Source organism: Pezoporus flaviventris, unplaced genomic scaffold (genome assembly GCF_033815535.1).
Source record: "Pezoporus flaviventris isolate CSIRO_AGI_PZ_B2104156 unplaced genomic scaffold, CSIRO_AGI_Pfla_v1 ptg000023l, whole genome shotgun sequence".
Classification (NCBI taxonomy): Eukaryota; Metazoa; Chordata; class Aves; order Psittaciformes; family Psittacidae; genus Pezoporus; species Pezoporus flaviventris.
The window spans coordinates 6,323,546-6,341,337 of record NW_026892571.1 but is presented as its reverse complement, the minus strand read 5'-3'; the positions used below and the strand labels follow the sequence as shown (position 1 = coordinate 6,341,337).

At 53.3% G+C, this 17,792-nt stretch overlaps 1 protein-coding gene across 1 annotated transcript; it reads left to right on the top strand.

The window, feature by feature from the left end:
- The first annotated feature begins 1,760 nt into the window (after positions 1–1,760).
- Positions 1,761–4,328, top strand: LOC133271255 (protocadherin alpha-10-like). Its single transcript, XM_061457201.1, has one exon. It carries the CDS (start codon positions 1,761–1,763, stop codon positions 4,326–4,328), a length of 2,568 nt encoding a protein of 855 aa, XP_061313185.1.
- Positions 4,329–17,792: the final 13,464 nt, after the last annotated feature.

Here is a 17,792-nt window from a genome sequence, read left to right as displayed (position 1 = left end):
AGCAATATTCATGAATGTGTGGGAATGTTTTTCCACTCTCCTGATGATGATGTTGAAATAATATTTGTAGCTTTAAGGTCTCCCTCGTATTTCACCTTTGATAGAGGTGCATGAGGGAGGACCACACATGATTTTCAAAGCTTTTGGAGAACATCAATTTTTTTTTTCTGCACAATACCCCCCACATTTGCAGGTAACATTACAGGTAAGTCAATTGTTCATGAGGATGTATTTGAGAAGCTGATGTACTTTTGTACTCATTCACTTGTGGCTTCTTCCTTTTGGACTGACTGGATGCTGCTTGGGTTGGAATGCCTGTAGGTTTGGAGCAGCAAAGCACCACTGCCTGCTTTTGTTTCTTTCCTGCTGCTGCCTGGCAGAGGTTGAGCAGGTGGAAGCTGGGACAGATGGAGGAGGGACCTTGATGGATTTCTTGGAGTAGATGTGTTGGGCACTGAGGAGATGTTCTCAGGGAAAACACTGTGGTGTCACGGAGGTTTTTGGCTGTGATGAATGAATTGTACTGATTGAATAGTATTCCATGGGAACTAACATGAGTATGGAGGTTCCTGCTGTGTTTTATTGGCAGAGCATGGCTGCCAGAAAGAAGCAGGAGCTTGACATTCACTGTACAGGTAGAAAATGAGGCCTGATAAATGGCTTATCATTGAGGTACATGAAGACTGCTCAGGAGTTGTGGTAGCCCCCTACTTTTTGAGCTTTCACTGAAGATTGTTGTGCTTAGTTGTGATGGATTTCAGTTCCTCAATGAGAGACTCACCTGAGATAGAGTCATTGGAGCATGTTTACTGAGATGTCAGTGTTTGGTTAATTTTCAGAGGATAGTGGATTCTCTTCCTTGAGAGAAGAGTGTCGTCTGCTTCTAGAAAGGGAATTGACTGTGTAGTCTGTCTTCAGAGACTAGAGGAGAGCAGAAAGGCAGTTCCTCATCTGGAGAGATAGAAGGCAGCAGGGAAGAGCAATTACCAAAGGGTATGTATTTGCTACATGACAAGAGTGATCATAAATATGTTGGTTTAAGAGACAAACCAGAGAAGAGGAAGGCGTTGGTGGAGTGGTGTAGGAGGAGAGGAGAGGAGGAGAGAAAAAAAGAAGAGAAAAGGAATGAGCAGTGCAGAGAATAGATCCATCTCTGACAGTGTCTGCCGCGGCACCAGACCCAGTGGAGAAACTGTAAATGGGGGTAGAGAGAAGAGTTAGAAGAGAAGGGACAGAGGTGTAAAGAGCAGGGCAGGGCAAGAACGGAAAGGAAATCGAAGAGAATAAAGAAATGGAAGAAAGAACAAAGGGGAAGAAAGCTAAAGGAAAATGAAAAAAAAAAAGGAATGATGAAGAAAACGACAATGAGGAAAATAAAAGAACGAGTGACACGAATAGAATAATAGAATCATAGAATAAAATGACATAACTGCGGGAATACTGAAAACGGAAGAAAGAGTAAGAAGTGCAAAGAAAAAGGAATAAGAAAGACTGAAAGGAAAGGGGAACAGGGGAAGAAGTCGCGAGCGGAGCAGCTCGGGTCCGTAGGATTGGGCGGTGTCAGAAAGCATGTGAAGCGTTGGAGTAGCACACGGTGTCGCTGCAGGCTCAGAAACGGCGTGTCGGCCGCTCCGCCCCGGTGCGATCGGCGGAGAGCCCGGCTGTGAACGTGGGGGGGCAGAGGGGGCCGAACGGAAGAGCCTGTGCACCCGGGCGGCGCCGGAAAACCGTGCTGGCCTGGGTGGGTACCTCCAGCGGCGATGGCGATGGGCGGCGTGTGTGAGGCTGCCTTGTTGCGGGTGCTGGTGCTGCAGCTGGCCTGGGTGCTGGTCGGCGGGCAGGTGCGGTACTCGGTGCCGGAGGAAGCCAAGGCCGGCACGGTGGTGGGCCGGCTGGCGCAGGACCTGGGCCTGGAGGCGGGCGAGCCGGAGGCGCGGCGGCTGCGGCTGGTGTCGCAGGGCCGGCGGGCGAGCGTGGAGGTGAGCGGGGCGAGCGGGGCGCTGGTGGTGAGCTCGCGGCTGGACCGGGAGGAGCTGTGTGGGAAGAGCGCGCCTTGCTCCCTGCGGCTGGAGGTGCTGGTGGAGCGGCCGCTGCGCGTGTTCCATGTGGAGCTGGAGGTCACCGACATCAACGACAACGCCCCGGTCTTCCCCTCCGCCCGCAAAAACCTCAGCATCGCAGAATCGTCGCTGCCAGGGTCTCGTTTCCCCCTGGAGGACGCGTCGGATGCAGATGTTGGAGCCAACGCGCAGCTCACCTATAGCCTCAGCCCCAGCGAGAATTTTAGAGTAGAGGAAGAAAACAGTAACTCGCTCAGTAAATCCTTGTTTCTGGTGCTCACGAAACCTCTGGACCGTGAGACGATGCCGATTCACCGTTTGGTGCTAACGGCGACAGACGGGGGCCGTCCGCCGCTAACGGGTGCTGTGGAGCTGCTGCTTATAGTGCTGGACGTGAATGACAATGCGCCCTATTTCAACCAGTCTGTGTACAGTGCAGTTTTGCCTGAAGACGCCTTAGAAGGCACGTTGGTGGCTCGTGTACGCGCAACTGATCCGGACTTAGGAGTATATGGAGAAGTGATTTATGAAATAGATACTATTGTTCCTTCCTCGGCATCAGCTGCATTCAGAATAGATGAGAAGAGCGGGGAGATCAAACTGACTGGCGCCCTGGACTTTGAGACAGTTGCTTTATACAACCTAAATGTTAAATCCAAAGATCAGGGGACTCCCCCACTGTCGGGTCACTGCAAGGTGGTGGTGGAAGTGCTGGACGTGAACGACAACGCACCGGAGGTGTGGGTGACGTCGCTGTCGGTGCCGGTGCCAGAGGACGCGGCTGTGGGGACGGTGGTGGCTCTGCTGAGCGTGTCGGACCGAGACTCGGGGGCGAACGGTCGGGTGCGCTGCACGGTGTGGCCCCCGTCGCCTTTCGGTCTGGTGTCGACATTCGCGGGCTCGTACTCGCTGGTGCTTCAGGAGGCGCTGGACCGGGAGCGGGTGTCTGAATACGATGTGGAGGTGCGGGTGGAGGACGGCGGGGCGCCGCCGCTGCGCGCCAGCCGGGGTCTGCGTGTGCCGGTGTCGGACGTGAACGACAACGCGCCGGCGTTCGCGCAGGCCGTGTACACGGTGCTGGCGCGGGAGAACAACGCGGCGGGCGCGGAGCTGGCGCGGCTGTGGGCGCGGGACCCGGACGAGGCGGGCAACGGGCGCGTGAGCTACTCGGTGGCGGAGAGCGGCGGCGGGGCCGCGGTGTCGGGCGTCGGGTGGCGTCCGGCGTCGAGCTACGTGTCGGTGGACGCGGAGAGCGGTCGGCTGTGGGCGCTGCAGCCGCTGGACTACGAGGAGCTGCAGGTGCTGCAGTTCGAGGTGCGGGCGGTGGACGCGGGGGAGCCGGCGCTGTGCGGCAACGCCACGGTGCAGCTCTTCGTGCTGGACGAGAACGACAACGCGCCGGTGCTGCTGCCGCCTGCCGGGGGCGGGCCGGGCGCCGGGGCCGCGGGCTCGGCGGCGTCGGGTGCGGACTCTTTGGCGCTGTGGGCGTGGGCGACGTGGGGGGCGCCGGCGGGGCAGGTGTTGGCGAAGATCCGCGCGGTGGACGCGGACTCGGGCTACAACGCGTGGCTGCGCTACGAGCTGTGGGAGCCTCGGGGCAAGGGCCCGTTCCGCGTGGGGCTTTACAGCGGCGAGGTGAGCACGGCGCGGGCGCTGGAGGAGGCGGACGGCCCTCGGCAGCGCCTGGTGATCGTGGTGCGGGACCACGGCGAGCCTGCGCGCTCGGCCACGGCCACGCTGAGCGTGTCGCTGGTGGAGGGCGCCGAGGCGGTGCTGGCGGCTGCGGGCTCAGGCTCGTTGGGGGCGGGGCTGCGAACGGCAGAGGGCGGTGCATCGGCAGCATCGACGACGACGACGAACGTGTGGCTGGTGGTGGCCATCTGCGCGGTGTCGAGCCTGTTCCTGCTGGCGGTGGTGCTGTACGTGGCGGCGCGGTGGGCGGCGCGGTCGGCCGTGCTGTCGGGTCCCGGTCCGACCACGTTTGTGTGCGCCAGCGAAGTGGGGAGCTGGTCGTACTCGCAGCGCCAGAGCCGGAGCCTGTGCGTGACGGATGGCGCGGGCAAGAGCGACCTGATGGTTTTCAGCCCCAACTTCCCACCGCCGCCCGGTTCCGCAGCGAAAGAGACGCATCCGGATGCATCCGCTCTGCTGCAGACGGTCAGTGGCGCTCCCTGCCTCGCCTCTCGCCCTTCCCCCAACGCCTTCTATTCCTGTCGCCCTTCTCGCTCCTCCTGCCGCTGTGAGCCTGGCTCAGCCCCTGAGTCCTGATGGCGGTGGGTGCTGTGCAAGAATGTTGGTATCTGCCTCTGTATCCTGAATGTAGTACCCCGGCTCTTTGATGGGTGTGAAGGGAAAGATCTCTCCTAGAAGGCAATCCCTGGTCTTATATGGGGTGTCATTGTTTTTTGATTCTCCTATGAAGAGGCGTGACACCACGTGATATTTGGGATTTCAGGAATTTCAGTACCTGTGGTGGATTTCCTCCTTTTTACTTCCTCGACCAGATTCATGATGAAATTAGGGTAGGCATTTTAGTGTTCTTTAGCAAGGATGTAACTCTGCTCGGTACCGTAATATAGAGGACTGTGAACCACCATAGGTGTCAGAAGCAGGAAGTTTTTGTATGTATTTCTTCCTCTCCCTCCCTTACTGCCCCCCATCATGCTGTAGATTTCTGTTTCTGGCCTGTTTGGATGGTCTTTCAGTTTATCATCAGCATCGGCAGCCTCAAGGAAGTACTGGAAACCTCATAGGTTATACTACATTAGGTGGTATTGTAATGTGCTGTGCTTGTAATAATTCGAGTTCTTAAAGAAGGAAATCAGTGCCCACTTCGAACAGAGCTGTGCCAACACCGTCTCTAGAAATACGTGTAACATTTCAGAGTTGTAACAGAGGTCCCAGGTGGATAACTTGGTCAGCTACAGTCTGCTGAACACATATGACCAGTATGTTTTTTCCGTGGCTCTCACTGATGGCAACAGTTACTGATTTGTGCTCCTGACCAGTGAAGTGGCATGACATAGACTGGGCCGCTTTGATGTTCAATATTTGCATCAACAGCCACACACAAAGGAAAAAACCAAAGAACCCCACAAAGTACTGAGTTCAGATTGTCCTACAGAACCAATATAATCTTTTACATTGGGGGACTTGTCAACATTTGGGTTGTTCTGTCACGGAACATAATTCCATTGCAATGCAGAGCTTTTCTGTCACCTTTTGTGCCCTGCACACAGTCTGTGATACAATTGGTTTGGGGTTATTTTTTAATTAGTCATTGTTTGGAAGGGTCCACAAATGCTGGAGTCAATCCTCAACTGGGGAAGAGAACACTGTCAGGGAGGTGAATGTGGCAATGGCCTTGAGTAGGGCCTTAGCACCTCACAATAGGAAGGGTGACCTTGAGCAACAGGAAGCCTGAACTGGAAATTTTTGGAAGGATCACTGGCCATGTAGTAGGGCAATAATTGGAGATGACATACGTGTCCTGAGAATGCATGTCCCAAACAGGAGTGAAAGATGCCCAAAGGAAAGCATGAAGCAGGAAAGGGACATACTGTTCTTACCCATAATCCTTTCCCAGGCTCCCAGCATGGCTGGAGTTGTAAGCCTTCTGGATCTTGTGATAGTGTTTTATTGAATTGTCAGCAATGTCTTTTGAGTTTATGGGTATCTCCCACCAGAGACAGTCCTCTGTACTGCTGCTGCCTAGCATAAGGAATGTGTTGAGTTGGTGGGGTTGCCTGCTGAATAGTGTCTGATGAATCTTTTTGTTCCTGATTTGGAAAGGTTGTAGGAAAATGTTTTAAGCTGCTGTTCTTGTATAGTGGTGAGCATCTACAGCATTTCCACAGGTGTTGATGCTGCTATGGTAGTTCGTTGGTCCTGCTGAGGCAGGATTTCTCAGGAAATATGAGGTGGCTGTAATCTCTGTGTGCTTGACTCTCTCTCCTTGTGTACCTGCATCATCAGCTTTGGTAGAGATGATGTATCCTGTTAAGCATGGCTCATTTTGATGTCTGGATATACATGCCCAGCTTTGGTTTTCTAGCATTTAATGTGGTTCTCTTGAAGAATAAGATCCTTGTGATCTGGGATCAGAGGTGTCAGAGCTCTAATCCAAACATTTTTAAGAACTCAATTTCAAATGGAACTTTACTATGCAGAAAAGGTATCACTCCATATACTGTGGTGCCAATCATGAGGGACAGTATGTGCAAAGACGGGTCATGATTTGAGAGGGGTTTAGAGCTGGGGCATGTTTTTGTGGTGGAGCAATGTCTGGGTACTGCGGCAGTGATGGTACTGAGTAGGCCCTGTGTCAGCGTCATGAGGAGCATGACCTTGAGCAGGGTAGAGTATTGCCTGAGAGAAATGTTGATGCTGGGAAGAATGTCTGCTTAGCTGTGGAGATAGCATTTCCCATAACAGAGGATAGAGAATGCTGATAACTCCAGAAGTTCTCAGTGTTACGGTGTTGTGGTATCCCTGCTTTTGAAGATAACTGCTATACATGTTTTTAATCATTTGGGGTTTGTGTGGAATGTCAGTTGTCAAACAGAAGCTTTGTAAAATTTTTCTGTTCTTAGCTCTATGAGGGAGGGGAAACAGTTTTTGTAATCAAGATGTCACCAAACCTGCTGTTGCAGTCAATTCACATGAGTTTCATTTTCTTGTCCATAGTGAAAATGCCCATGCTTTTATTGGCAATGTGTTGGAAACAGGAGATGAGATGGACATTGCTGAATGTTAGCAGCTGTCAGGTAGCAGGATTTTGGGTTATCATGTTGGAAGTTTTTTCCACTCTCCTGAGCTGAGGATGTTAAGAGAATGTCTGACTTTCAGGTCTCCCTCCTTCTTCCTCCTTGATAGAGGTGCATGAGAGAGCACCATACAATGTTGAGCATTTTCAAAGCTTTTGGAGAACATCAGTAATTTTTTCTGTCCAGCATCCCCTCAGATTGCAGCTCATGTTAAGGGACAAGGTCTCTCAAAACCAATCATGCTTTCCTTTCTGAAGATGACACCGGTGACACTAGAGGTAAGTCATTATAATGTGTTTGAGAGGCTGATGTACCTTTGTTGTCATTCAGTTTCAGTTTCTTCATATTGAATCAAAATTTTGCTTGGATTTAAAGGCCTGTAGGTTTGGAGCAGAAAAGCACCCCTGCCTGCTCTCATTCCCTTCCTGCTGCTGCGTGGCTGTGGTTTTGCAGGTGGAAGCAAGAACAGATGGAGGAGGGACTTTTATGCATTCCCTGGTTTGTATGCATTGGGCATTGAGGGAATGTTCTCAGTGAAAATGCTGTGGTGTTACCTTGGCTTTAGTTCTGGTGTGTGATGAGTGGATCATCCTAAGGAGTGAGACTAAGGGGAATAAATATTCCGTGGGAGTAATGCCCTGGGAATGGAGGTTCTTGCTGTGTTGTTCTGGCAGAGCATGTGTGCCAGAAAAAAGCAGTAAGAGCTTCATGTTCATTCTGTGGTTGGAAAAATAGCTGTTCATCGAGGTCCATGAGGAGTACTCGGAAGCTGTGGTTACCCTGTGCTTTTTGAGCTTTTGGGCAGGTGATGGGTTTGAATTCCTGAGCTACTTCTTCATGAAGTTTGGAGTCTCTGGAACCTACTTCATTAGAGGTCCCAGTACCAGATACTTGGGATTGTGTTTGTGTGATGGACTCTGTTCCACTGTAGCAGAGCTGTTCTTTGCCATATGATTGCCTTGCTCTCTTATGTGCTGGGTCCTTGAGAGGGCTGAAGAGCGTGGACCACATCTTGAAGAGAGGAAGCTGGAGGTGCATGGATAGGACAAAGGCAGGAATGCTGTTACATGTCCACTGGAATACAAGATGATAGGGAAAAGGTATGAGAGCTCTTTCCAAAGTATGTTTGTGCTTCATGACGAGTATGGTGTACCTATTTTAAGAACATTTTGGTAAAAGACAAAAAGAAGGGACAAGGGTGGAAGCAGAAGAGAAGTGGAGGCAAAGAGCAGGGCAGGCCAAGAAAGAAGAAGAGAGGAAGTGAGAAATACAGAAAGAAAAGCAGCAAAAGAAGGAAATGAAGGAACCGCTGAAAGGAAAAAAGAAAAAAGATTATTGAGATTACCAACATGAACCCATGCTACCTGGAGTTGCAGAATGAAGTTGAGAAACTTAACATCCTAGGTACTCATGGACAGTGTAAAGGTAGATGAGGAGTGGTGAGGAAGGGGTATAAAAGCCCCTGAGAGGCCCTGTACATCCTTACTGCAAGCGTAGTGTGGACTTCTGAAAATATTTCAGTTAAGGAAGACTCAAAAGAGTCAGAGAAAGAGAAGGAAAAAATAGGCACATGAAGAGAAAGTAAGACAACTAATAAGAGAAAAAGTTAAAAAGCGCAAAGGAAAGGAGGCACAAGCAGGAAGGGAGTAGAAAGGCAGTGAGGAAATGGAGGGATTGAGAAAGAATGAAAGGAAGAAGACACGATATGGGTGGTGACGAACCAGCACCGACGTCAATTCTAGCCACTGAGTGGAGCTGATCTGCAGCAGCCCCTCCCGTGGGGAAAGCACCGCGCTCCGGCATTGCTGCTCCGTCAGCAGCGGGGATAGGTCCGTCTTTGACGGTATCCGCCGCGGCACCCGAGGCGACTGGGGAGATGCCAGCGGGGATAAAGGGTAGAGAAGGGTGCGGAGAGAAATAAAAAAATCTGAAAGAGCAGGGTAGGGTTGGGCAAGAATGAAAATGGCAAATGGAGACCTGATGAAAACCAGGTAAATGAGAAAAAAAAGGCAAGATGGTGAAGAAAGAGGAAGAAGGAAATAAATGTGTGCAAGCAAAGAAAAAGGAATAAGGAAAAGAAAGAGAAGAAGGGGAGAGAAAAGGCGAGCGAGAGGGGAGCAGCCCGGGTCCGGAGGCTTGGCCGATGCCGGGGAGTGTGTGAGGCGTTGGAGCAGCACACGGTGTCGCTGCAGGCTCAGAAACGGCGTGTCAGCGGCTCCGCCCCGGTGCCAGTGGCGGAGAACCCGGCTGTGAGCGCGGGGGGGCGGCGCGGGCCAGGCAGGAGAACCGGAGCATCCGGACGGCGGCGGGGGACCGTGCGGAGCCTGCGCCGATGCCGGAGGCGATGAGCTGCGTGTGTCGTGGTGCCTTGTTGCGGGTGCTGGTGCTGCAGTTGGCCTGGGCGCTGGTCGGCGGGCAGGTGCGGTACTCGGTGCCGGAGGAAGCCAAGGCCGGCACGGTGGTGGGCCGGCTGGCGCAGGACCTGGGCCTGGAGGCGGGCGAGCCGGAGGCGCGGCGGTTGCGGCTGGTGTCGCAGGGCCGGCGGGCGAGCGTGGAGGTGAGCGGGGCGAGCGGGGCGCTGGTGGTGAGCTCGCGGCTGGACCGGGAGGAGCTGTGTGGGAAGAGCGCGCCTTGCTCCCTGCGGCTGGAGGTGCTGGTGGAGCGGCCGCTGCGCGTGTTCCATGTGGAGCTGGAGGTCACCGACATCAACGACAACGCCCCGGTCTTCCCCGCTACCCTCAAAAACCTCAGCATCGCGGAATCGTCGTTGCCGGGTTCTCGTTTCCCTCTGGAGGGCGCGTCGGATGCAGATGTCGGAGCCAACGCTCAGCTCTCGTATAGCCTCAGCCCCAGCGAGCATTTCGGTGTGGATTTACAAAAATCGAATGGCCGTAATATTGTACCCGACCTTGTTTTAATGAAAGCACTGGACCGGGAGACGATGCCGATTCACCGTCTGGTCCTGTCGGCGACAGATGGAGGCCGTCCACCGCTGACGGGCACTATGGAGCTAGTGATCTCGGTGCTGGATGCCAACGACAATGCACCCCACTTCAACAAGTCTGTGTATAAAGTGCAGTTGCCGGAGAGTGCTGCAGAGGGGACGCTGGTGGCTCGGGTGCACGCCATGGATCCGGATGAAGGAATTAACAGTGAGATGACCTACACAGTGACAAACTTCCTTCCCCTGAGTGGAAAAGATGTGATTACTGTCAATCCGAAAACGGGAGAAATCCTTCTGACGGGCGCGCTGGACTTCGAAGAAGTCAGTATTTTTGATTTTCGTGTTGAAGCGAGAGATAAAGGGACGCCTCCGCTGTCGGGACACTGCAGCGTGGAACTGGAGGTGCTGGACGTGAATGACAACTCACCGGAGGTGTGGGTGACGTCGCTGTCGGTGCCGGTGCCGGAGAACGCGGCGGTGGGGACGGTGGTGGCTCTGCTGAGCGTGTCGGACCGAGACTCGGGGGCGAACGGTCGGGTGCGCTGCACGGTGTGGCCCCCGTCGCCTTTCGGTCTGGTGTCGACATTCGCGGGCTCGTACTCGCTGGTGCTGCGGGAGGCGCTGGACCGGGAGCGGGTGTCTGAATACGAGGTGGAGGTGCGGGTGGAGGACGGCGGGGCGCCGCCGCTGCGCGCCAGCCGGGGTCTGCGTGTGCCGGTGTCGGACGTGAACGACAACGCGCCGGCGTTCACGCAGGCCGTGTACACGGTGCTGGCGCGGGAGAACAACGCTGCGGGCGCGGAGCTGGCGCGGCTGTGGGCGCGGGACCCGGACGAGGCGGGCAACGGGCGCGTGAGCTACTCGGTGGCGGAGAGCGGCGGCGGAGCGGCGGTGTCGGGCGTCGGATGGCGTCCGGCGTCGAGCTACGTGTCGGTGGACGCGGAGAGCGGTCGGCTGTGGGCGCTGCAGCCGCTGGACTACGAGGAGCTGCAGGTGCTGCAGTTCGAGGTGCGGGCGGTGGACGCGGGGGAGCCGGCGCTGTGCGGCAACGCCACGGTGCAGCTCTTCGTGCTGGACGAGAACGACAACGCGCCGGTGCTGCTGCCGCCTGCCGGGGGCGGGCCGGGCGCTGGAGCCGCGGGCTCGGCGGCGTCGGGTGCGGACTCTTTGGCGCTGTGGGCGTGGGCGTCGTGGGGGGCGCCGGCGGGGCAGGTGTTGGCGAAGATCCGCGCGGTGGACGCGGACTCGGGCTACAACGCGTGGCTGCGCTACGAGCTGTGGGAGCCTCGGGGCAAGGGCCCGTTCCGCGTGGGGCTTTACAGCGGGGAGGTGAGCACGACGCGGGCGCTGGAGGAGGCTGACGGCCGTCGGCAGCGCCTAGTGATCGTGGTGCGGGACCACGGCGAGCCTGCGCGCTCGGCCACGGCCACGCTGAGCGTGTCGCTGGTGGAGGGCGCCGAGGCGGCGCTCGCTGCCTCAGGTTCGGGCTCGTCGGGGGCGGGGATGCGAATGGCGGAAGGCAGTGCATCGGTAGCATCGGCGACGAGGACGAACGTGTGGCTGGTGGTGGCCATCTGCGTGGTGTCGAGCCTGTTCCTGCTGGCGGTGGTGCTGTATGGGGCGGCGAGGTGGGCGGCGCGGTCGGCCGTGCTGTCGGGTCCCGGTCCGACCACGCTCGTGTGCGCCAGCGAAGTGGGGAGCTGGTCGTATTCGCAGCGCCAGAGCCGAAGCCTGTGCGTGACGGACGGCACGGGCAAGAGCGACCTGATGGTTTTCAGCCCCAACTTCCCACCGCCGCCCGGTTCCGCAGCGAAAGAGACGCAGCCGGAGGCGTCCACTCTGCTGCAGACGGTTAGTGGCGCTCCCTTCCTTTCTTTCCTCTCGTCCCTTTCCCCTTTGCCTGTGGTGGATATTCTCCACATCTGTTCTTCCACGAGAGTCATAATGAAATTAGGGAGGCATTTTCCTGTATGCACGGATGTAACTCAGCTCAGTAGCATAAAGTGTTCAGGCGTAGGACACTGAATCATCGTTGATGTCAGTAATTACAGGTTTCCATTTGTATTTATGCACTCCTGAATCATGCTGTAGTTTTCCTGGCTGCAGAAGTGTCGCTGGACTTTTTGGATAGTCTCAGTATATCATCAGAATTGACATCATGAACGAAGAACTGGAAAATTTGTATTTAAAAAAAAACCCAAATATTCCCATATATTTTTTTTTGGCATCCATTGCAGTGCTGTGCTCATCAGCATTCAAGTTGTTCTCTCACAGAAGGAAATCAGTGCCTATTGCCATCAGTGCTATTTTGACACCATCTCTACAAATACATGTTTAACATTTCAGAGGTGTAAAAGAGCTCCCAGGTGTGGATCAGTTCCATCTGAGGTAACAGAATATGAAGGGTCAACTACAGAGTCTGATAAACACAGTGATAAGGCTGTGTTGTTTTGGGGCTGGGTTTGCTCTTTTTTTTTTTTTTAATGGGACTCTCATTGATGTCAAAAGTTGTGAATTTGTTCTCCTGACCTGTGAAGGGGCATGACATACACTGGTCTGCTTTGGTGTTCTTTCAATATTTGAATCAGCAGCCACACACAAAGGAAAAAAACAAACAGCCCTCTGATAACAAACCCCTAAATCCAAATTGTCCTACAGAACCAATATAATCTTTTACATTGGGGTTCTTGTAAATATTTGTCTTGCTGTACCCCAGAATGTAATGAATTCCATTGCAATTTAGAGGTGTTCTTTCATCAGCTTTTGTGTGCTGCATGTCATCTCTATATACAATTGTTGTTTGGGTTTGTTGTTAATTTTTTTTAGAATACTCTCAATGTTTGGAAGGATCCATAAATGCTGGAGTGAGCCCTCATTTTGGGAAGAGAATAGTGGCATGACAGGGTGGTGAATGTGGCAGTGGGCCTGAGTATGGCCTTAGCACCTCATGATACGAAGGGTGACCTTGAGCAGTCCTTGGGAAGATTTGTCTGAATTGGAAATCCTTGAGAAGACAGTGGCCTGTGTAGTAAGGCAATAATGGGAGACATTGTGCTTGTCCTGAGAACATATGTCCCAGGCTGGGGTGTGGGAAATGACCAGAGTAAAGCAGAAAGCAGGAAGGGCACAGACTGTTCCTGCCCAGGATCCTTTTCCGGGCTCCCAGTGTGTTTGGAGTTGGAGGCCTTCTGGATCTTGAGACAGTGTGTGGTATCGAAATGCCCATAATGACTTTTGAGTGTGTCTCTCCCACCAGAGACAGTTACCCTGTAGTGCTGCTGCTGTCTGATGTAAGCAATGTGTTTGGGAAGAATTGGTGTGATGCTAACTACTGAATACTGTCTGATGAACCTTTTCGCTCCTGTTTTGGGAAGGTTGTGGGAAAATAGAGTTTCAACCTGCTGTCCTTATGTAGTGGTGGGCATCTGCAGCATTTCCACAGGTGTTAATGTTCCTGAGATGGCTCTTTGGTTCTGCTGAGGCAGAATTTCTCAGGGCACATGAGGAGGTGGGTGTAACCTCTGTGTATTTGACTTTCCCTATTTGGGCACCTGCATCATCAGCCTTGGTATAGATGGTGTGTCCTGATTGCCACATATGGCTCATTCTGATGTCTGGACATACACACCCAGCTCTGGTTTTTCTAGTATTTGGTGTGTTTCTCATGAGGAATGATCCATGTGGCCTGGGATCAGAGGTATCAGAGATCTAATACAAACATTTTTAATAACTCAATTTGTTTGAACCTTAGTGTGCAGAAAAGGTATCACTCCATATGTTGTGGTGCCAATTCTGAGGGAAGGTATGTGCAAAGACCTGGGTCATGATCTGAGAGGGTGTTGTGGGCATGTTTTTGGTGGAGCAACATTTGGGTGTTGTGGCAGTCATGGTACTGAGTAGGGCCTGTGTCTGCATCATGGTGAGCACGACCTTGAGCAGGGAAGAACTTTGCATTAAGGAAATGGAGATGCTGGGGAGAATGCAGTCTGTGTCATTGGGGAAGAACTGGAGAATGCCTGCTTAGCTGTGAAGCTCACATTTCCCATGGATGGGATAGATGCCAATAGATAACTTTGAGAAGAGGCCCAGCCACAGGATCCTCTCAAGGCCTCCAGAATTTCTACATATCTTTGCAGCCTGATCTTCTCAATGGTATCACTGCTTTTGAAGATAACTGCTGTATGTGCCTTTATTCATTTGCTTTCAATGTAGAATGTCATTGCTTAAACCCGAATCTTCAAAATCTTTATCATCTTTCTGGTCTCAGTCTTGTGTGGGAGGGGAAGAACTGCTTGTCGTAATCAACTCAACAAGCCTTCTTGAAGTAGATGTAATTTTTTTTTTCTGTTTTCTTCTCTATCATGAAAAGGTCCATCCCTCGTTTTTTTTTTTTCTTCTCATACTGTCAGTTTTGGAAACGGGTGAGATGGAGACTGTTGAATTTTGGCACCTGTCAGGTGGCAAGATTTTGGGGAATCTTCATGAGTGTGTGGGAAGGTCTTTCCACTCTTCTGAGCTGATTATCTTCTTAAGAGAATTTCACTAGCTTTCAGCTTACTTTCCTGCTTCCCCTTGGATAGAGGTGCATGAGGGAGCACCATGCAGTTCCAGTGTTTTCAAAGCTTTTGGAGAACAAGAGTAATTTCTTCTATCCAGCATCCCCCGAGATTGCACATATTAAGGGAGAGTGTTCCTCAAAATCATTTTTTCTGTACTGAAAGTTTCTTTTTCTGAAGATGACACCAGTGACACTACAGGTAAGTCACTTGTTATAATGTTTGAGAGGCTGATGTACTTCTGTTGTCATTTAGTTGTGGTTCTTCCTGTTGTATCAACTGAATGTTGCCTTGATTTAAATGCCTGTAGGTTTGGAGCAGCAAAGCACCACCACTTGTCCTCATTCCCTTTCTGCTGCTGCATGTCAGAGGTTGAAGGGGTGGAAGCAAGGACAGATGGAGGGACCTTGATGGATTCCTTGGAGGGGATGCATTTTGCATTGAGGGGTGTTCTTGATGAAAATGCTGTAGTGGAACCTTGGTGGCTTCTGTTTGGGTGTGTGATGAGTGAATCGTGTTAGTAACTGGGAGCAATGTATGGCATGGGGACTAAGGATCTGGGAATGGAGGTTCTTGCTCTATTGTTCTAGCAGAGCCTTGCTGCCTGAAAAAATGATCAAGTTCATTCTGTAGGTGGATGATGAGGGTGGAAGAAAGGCTGTTCATCGAGGTGTATGGGGAGTACTCAGGACCTGTCATTCTCCCATGCTTTTTGAGCCACTAAGAAGGGTTGTGTTGCTGGGCTGTGATGGGTTTGAGTTTCTGAATGAGGGATTCCTCTGCATAGTTTGGAGCCTTTGGGGTCTGTTTCATTGCGGTTCCAGTAGGTGGTGCTTGGGCTTCCGTTACAAAGGGTGGATTCTGTTCTGCTGTAGCAAGAGCTGTCCCTTGCCATTTGATTGCCTTGCTCTGTTATTTGCTGGGTGCTGGAGAGGACTGAAGGCTGGAGAGTTTGGCCTTCATTGTGAAGAGAGGGGAAGTTGAAGTTGCATGGATTGGATGAAAGCAGGAAGGCTCTTCTATGACCAGAAGAATGGAAGGTGGCATGAAAGATGAATGAGAGGTCTTTCTAAGGGGCATGATGGTGCTTCATGGAGAGGATGGTGTAGCTATTTTAAGAACATTTTCATAAAGGACAAAATGAGAAGGATGGAATTGGAAGAGAAATGGAAGCACAGATAGTGCACAGCCAGGCAAGAAAGAAAAAGAATGAGAAAATGAAGAAAAAAAGAGAAAGGATGGGTAAAAGAAAAGGAAGGACTCGGTGGGAGAGAAAAATAGAGGAAGAGATGCTTTGAAGAGATAACCAGCATGCTCTCATGTTATCTGGAGACCCTGAATGGAGTTGAGGAACTCAGCATCCTCGGTACTCATGCACACTCTGCAATGCCTTATGAAGAACTGTCAGCAAGATGGATTCTAGGGGGCCTGTCTGTCCTTCCTTGTGAGCGTGGTGTGTGGTTTGGAAATACCACAAAGATGACAGTGGAAGAGGAGTGTAGTGTAGAAAACACAGGGGAAGATGATGGAAGACAGAAAAGGAAATATAAAAACGGAGAGGAAAGACACTAGCAGAAGGAAAGGAAAAAAGGAAGGTGAGAAAGGAAGCAGAGAAAGAGGAACGAAGAGATGATGACGAGCCCGCTCTGAAGTCACTTCTGGTCGCGGAATAGAACTGTTGGCAAAGCACCGCGCTTCGACGCTGCTGCCCCGTCACCAGGGGGACTGTGTCCGCCTACGTCCGCCACGGCGCCGGAGCTGCCTGGGAGCTGTCATCGAGGGAAGAGGAGAAAGGGGGATGCAGAGTGACGAGAAAGGAGCGTAAAGAACAACATAGGGCTGGGCAAGAATGAAAAGGGAGAATGGAGAACAGATAAAACATTAAGAATTTGCGTAAGGGAAAAAAGCAGGTGATGAAATAGGAAATAATGTGTGCAAGCAAAAAGCGCGGCATAAAAGGAAACAAGGAAATAAGGGAAGAGGCGAAAAGAGAGCAGAGCGCATGAGGCGTTGGAGCAGCACACGGTGTCGCTGCAGGCTCAGAAACGGCGTGTCGGCGGCTCCGCCCCGGTGCGAGCGGCGGAAAGCCCGGCTGTGAGCGCGGGGGGGGCGGCGCGGGCCGAACAGGAGAGCCGGTGCATCCGGACGGCGGCGGGGAGCAGTGCGGGGCCCGTGCCGGAGGCGGCGATGGAGATGGGCGGTGTGTGTCGTGGTGCCCTGTTGGTGCTGATGCTGCAGTTGGCCTGGGCGCTGGTCGGCGGGCAGGTGCGGTACTCGGTGCCGGAGGAAGCCAAGGCCGGCACGGTGGTGGGCCGGCTGGCGCAGGACCTGGGCCTGGAGGCGGGCGAGCCGGAGGCGCGGCGGCTGCGGCTGGTGTCGCAGGGCCGGCGGGCGAGCGTGGAGGTGAGCGGGGCGAGCGGGGCGCTGGTGGTGAGCTCGCGGCTGGACCGGGAGGAGCTGTGTGGGAAGAGCGCGCCGTGCTCCCTGCGGCTGGAGGTGCTGGTGGAGCGGCCGCTGCGCGTGTTCCATGTGGAGCTGGAGGTCACTGACATCAACGACAACGCCCCGGTCTTCCCCGTCGAACGGAAAAACCTCAGCATCGCTGAGCTGTCTTTGCCGGGGTCTCGTTTCCCTCTGGAGGGCGCGTCGGATGCAGATGTCGGAGCCAACGCGCAGCTCTCATATAGCCTCAGCTCCAGTGAGCATTTCGCTTTGGATTTACAGCGGAGTGAAGAATACCGAGAATCACTTTTTCTGGTGCTCAAGAAATCTCTGGACCGCGAGACTATGGCGATTCACCGTTTGGTGCTAACTTCGAGCGACGGGGGCCGTCCAGCGCTGACGGGCACTGTGGACCTGGTGATCTCGGTGCTAGACGCCAACGACAACGCGCCACAGTTCAACCAGTCTGTCTATAAAGTGCAGCTGCTGGAAAACGCTACAGAGGGGACGTTGGTGGCTCGGGTGAACGCCACGGATCCGGATGCGGGGAGCAATGCCGAATTGACATTCACAGCGAGTAATACTTTTCCCCAGAAGGGTTTAAACATTTTTCTTTTGAATCCAGAAACAGGGGAGATCCGTCTAACGGGCACCCTGGACTTTGAAGACGTCCGTTCATACGAGATACAAATTGAAGCAACAGATCAGGGGACTCCCCCGCTATCAGGACACTGCAAGGTGGTGGTGGAGGTGCTAGACGTGAACGACAACGCACCGGAGGTGTGGGTGACGTCGCTGTCGGTGCCGGTGCCGGAGGACGCGGCGGTGGGGACGGTGGTGGCTCTGCTGAGCGTGTCGGATCGGGACTCGGGGGCGAACGGGCGCGTGCGCTGCACGGTGTGGCCGTCGGCGCCGTTCGGTCTGGTGTCGACGTTTGCGGGCTCGTACTCACTGGTGCTGCGGGAGGCGCTGGACCGGGAGCGGGTGTCTGAATACGATGTGGAGGTGCGGGCGGAGGACGGCG